The 4,418-nt window shown below is 45.9% G+C and overlaps 1 protein-coding gene across 1 annotated transcript in view; it reads left to right on the forward strand.

Annotated features, from left to right (window-relative positions):
- Positions 1-328: 328 nt before the first annotated feature.
- The window catches only part of LOC107300687 (dehydrogenase/reductase SDR family member 13-like), a gene marked incomplete at its 5' end in the record, with an annotated part of 7,922 nt that continues 3,832 nt past the window's right edge, over positions 329-4,418 (forward strand). Inside the window, 2 exons of the mRNA XM_015829993.1 lie at positions 329-447; positions 3,783-3,906. Coding sequence (XP_015685479.1) covers positions 329-447; positions 3,783-3,906 — 243 coding nt within the window. The remainder of the gene's footprint in view (positions 448-3,782; positions 3,907-4,418) is intronic.

The raw sequence follows: 4,418 nt of genomic DNA on the forward strand, positions 1-4,418 counted from the left end.
GTGCCATTCTACCTTCAAATGGTCACTGAATAAACGGTGTATTACTACCTGTATTACCCCTGAATAATTTTAAGCTATTCTTCCTTGGTGATATAAGACTGCGCTGAAAGAGTTGTGAAAATCATGCCCTGAACCAGGGTTTCTCAATTTTAAGATGTTTTTAACTTTAACTCTGGGACTTGACAAGTTGCCGGAGTTGAGAAACGCTGCCACACAAACACTGTGTGACACACCACAAAAACTGCAGGCACGCAAACGCAGGCTTGGCTCCTGGGTCTCCATCAAAGGCTGGGCGATTTCTGTGAATCCTTTCTCTGACCTTTCCTAGGTGGAAATGCAGGGGTTGGGAAGGCCACAGCGGTGGATCTGGCCCGGAGAGGCGCCCGTGTCATTTTGGCATGCCGCAACAAAGCAAGAGGAGAATCGGCTGTGTGGGACATTAGACAGGTAAGCGTCTGCCGTGCGGTTCTCTCCTTCCTTCCGTTCTTCTGCACCCAGGTGTTTTGCTGATGGATTTTATTCATTTATTGAGCATATGGCATCTACAGAGGTCATTCAATTCCTTATATGCAATGCAGATAAAACACACCATACAGGCAGATGCAAATGTAAGTTTAAATAAAGCATCAACAAATACATGTATCTCAGATGGGTGGACACTACAACAGACGAGGTAAAATATTAAGTTACGGTGAAACCATGATAAAATCTCCATAGTATGGTGCCGTAGAGTCACAGTGGGATAGATGTTATGCAGGTAGTCTGTGACTTCGTTGTTGTTGTTAGTTGCGAAGTCGTGTCTGAGCCATCGCGACCCCATGGACAACGTTCCTCCAGGCCTTCCTGTCCTCTGCCATCTTCTGCAGTCCCTTTAAGCTCACGCCTCCTACTTCAGTGACTCCATCCAGCCACCTCCTTCTCTGTCGTCCCCTTCTTCTCTTGCCCTCCATCTTTCCCAGCATCGGGCCCTTCTCCAGTGAGTCCTTCCTTCTCATTAGGTGGCCAAAGGACTTGAGTTTCAACTTCAGGATCTGGCCTTCTAAAGAGCAGTCAGGGTTGATCTCCTCCAGGACTGACCGGTTGGATCACCTTGCAGTCCAGGGGACTCGCAGGAGTCTTCTCCAGTACCAGAGTTCAAAGGCCTCCATTCTTTGGCGCTCAGCCTTTCTTATGGTCCAACTTTCACAGCCATACATTGCAACTGGGAAAACCATGGCCTTGACTATACGCACTTTTGTTGGCAGGGTGATGTCTTGTTTTTTACATGTTGAAAGAAGCTTCTTTTGTTATTTTTTACTTTGGTCGCAAGCCTTAGTTTATTTTGAGCCTTAGCTTTCCTCACTTCATCTTTGTAGGCTTGCGCTATTCGCTGATATTCTGCTTTAGTTATATGCCCCTTAGTTTAGTTATGTTTTCCTTAGTTCCACTGCCCTACACCATTTCGGACAAATGGCTGTCCAGTCTCTTCTTAAAAACGTCCATGTCAACGCTGCTAATATTGTATATTCTTGCTCTGACAAAATATGCAGAACTGTCTGGTATTTTTAGAGTTAATGCAGAGGAGAAGGAGGGAGGAGGGAAAAGCCCGCGAAAGAGAAAGGAAGGGAACCTTTGCCCTTCACACTAATTGGAGAACGTAAATCTTGACAACAAAATATGGAAATGCTAGCAAAATAACTGCTCAGTGGGTGGGGATTTTAGATCTTAGCATCCCTTCGTTATGCCGTGCCGACATTTTGTAACATAATAAAAGACTTTTAGGAAAATCAATGCCTGGAAGTTCTTTGAAGTGTTTCATTAGCAGGAACCATGACAGTCCAGTTATATGGTTGTCTTCCATATAACATGTAACAAGGAGCTTGATTAATTACTGAACTCCACAGTCTATTAACTAAATAATTGGGAATTAAAATTGCCCCACCCCAATATACTTTACTCATTCCTGCATCTTTCTAGCAATGTGTATTTCATAGTCTGTAACACACCATGTCTGCGTTCAGCAACTCCATTCTCTGCCGGAATGTAGGGGTTCATCTTTCTCTGGGTTTTGCCTCTCTTTCTCAGCTGAAACATGTTAGACATGAACTCGGTTCTTCTGTCTGTCTGTAGCTGACATACCCTTTGATTATACCTCCTCTCTACAAAAATTACCCATTGTTTAAACTGTTGAAACACTTCAGTTTTGCTTTTTAGTAAATAGCAAAACCCGTATCTAAAGTAACCATCAACAATTAGCAAAGCAAATTGGGCCCCTCCCATTGATGGGATAGAAGGCCAATTAAACCCGCATGAAATAACTGAAAAATTCTTTCAGATTTCCTATCACTTCTTTTGCTGACAGGGTGTACTTTTGATTTTGTCTCTTTGCAAGTAGCACAATCCAATTCACAATTCACAATTTTTTACATTCAAGCCGACAACCAAGTCAGGCGTTTTCTGCAATAGTTTAAAGCTTGCATGACCCAGCCTTCTGTGTAACGAATGTGCGCACCCGTCGTGCTTTGGTTCATTAGGAAAGATTGCGCACTGCCACCAGCTTCCTTATGGCTCAAAAGATATAAATAGTTCAGTTTCAAACCTTGTGCACACACCCTGTCATTCTTTATGGCCTTGCATGTACACTTTACAAACATTACTTCATACCTTTCACTATCTAAGTGAGACACACTCAGCAAATTGTGATCTAAATCTGGTACGCATAGAACCTTATCAAAGGACCTGCCCATACAGGGTACATATACTGTTCCTCACCCCTGGACAGAAGAATGATTACTGTTTACCAGACTTACACATTCCTGGGCAGGTGGGAAAAAGGTCTGGGCTCTTTACACTACGGCCCAGTGATGGTGAACCTTTTAGAGACCGAGTGCCCAAACTGCAACCCAAAACCCACTTATGCATCGTCGAGTGCCGGGTGGGTGTGGCCCATTGGCTGGGTGTGGCCAATTGGGTGGGAGTGGCCCATTGGGTGGGCGTGGCTGCGGTGGTAACGGCAGACTGGGTGGGACTAAAAAGTTCAATCAATTCCAACTTTGTAAGTTGAAATTGACTGATTGAACCTTTTTTTTTTTTTGCACACGGTGGCGGAGGCCTAAAGCGAAAAGGTTTTATAAAACCCAGCTGAAGGCCTAGGACTGGGGCGATGGTGTGCGTGCCCACAGAGAGGGCTCTGAGTGCCACCTCTGGCATCCGTGCCATAGGTTCGCCATCACTGCTATGGCCACTTGCTTCACTTTCCAGCAATAATGAACACCTGTAATGTCTTCACAATGCACATATACAGAGATCCACCCTGTCCTGTTCTCCCACTGCAGATCCACTCCAGTGCTGGCCTTCAGGTCACCAATATCTATCCGAGCATTCTTCCCAGTTTCAAAGTTTTATTACGGTTTTTATGTTATGCCCAGAGTTGATTGTAAGATTGGTGGCTATATACAGGCAGTCCTTGACTTAGGACCACAGTTTACGACCCAATTTTGCAACCGTTTTTGCCACGGTTGTTAAGCAAATCACGGCAGTTGTTAAGCGAATCACATGGTTGTTAAGTGAATCCAGCTTCCCCCATTGACTTTGATTGTCAGAATCCTTGGCATTGCAATTTTGAATGGTCACTAAACGAATGCGTGTAAGTTGAGGGCTGCCTATAGTGTTTTATGACACACCACCCAGAGTGATTGTTAGGCGGTGAGCAGACATACATAGAAGGTGAGTAAACCAGGAGCAGCCTTTGAAGCCGCACCTGATCCCGATTCTTCTCAGGATTCCTTCTGCTCCTTTTCCAGAAAAGTGGGAACTCGGAGGTGATCCTGATGATTCTGGATCTGGCCAACCTCAACTCCGTGCGAGCTTTTGCAGAGACCTTCTTAAAATCGGAGCCCCGTCTGGATATCCTCATCAACAATGCCGGTGGGCGCAGAACAGACACACACACTTGGGGTATCTGGGCGAGGAAGTGGGAATATTGTGGGGGTCTCCGAGATTTCCGTTAGCGAACATTTGAAGTTACACAATAAGCTCCTCCTAGTGTTTACAAACAAGTCCTGGAATTACGAATGTTGCAGCTTCCTGGCAGTCGTTCGCCCTTACGAACGATTGCAGAGGCACTGCAACATTCACCTTGGCTATTCGCTCCCCCACCCCCACCCTGGGTCTCCACAGGCACTGAGCCTGTGGATGCTTACCTTGCAAAGATGTAGATCAGGGGTCTTCAAATGTGGCCCTTTTATGACTTGTGGACTTCAACTCCCAGAATTCCTCAGCCAGCGTGCCTCCTCAAGGCCTCTGCTGTGAAAATAGATGCTGGGGTGACGCGCATGTCAACCCGGGCCTCCGTTCTTGGGGGCAGAGGCCTTGAGGAGGCCTTTGCTGTTGTAAATGGGGGCCCAGGGTGATGTGCGCATCAACTCAGGGCTTCGTTT

Source organism: Protobothrops mucrosquamatus, unplaced genomic scaffold (genome assembly GCF_001527695.2).
Source record: "Protobothrops mucrosquamatus isolate PMUCROS unplaced genomic scaffold, P.Mucros_1.0 scaffold7980, whole genome shotgun sequence".
Taxonomy (NCBI): domain Eukaryota; kingdom Metazoa; phylum Chordata; class Lepidosauria; order Squamata; family Viperidae; genus Protobothrops; species Protobothrops mucrosquamatus.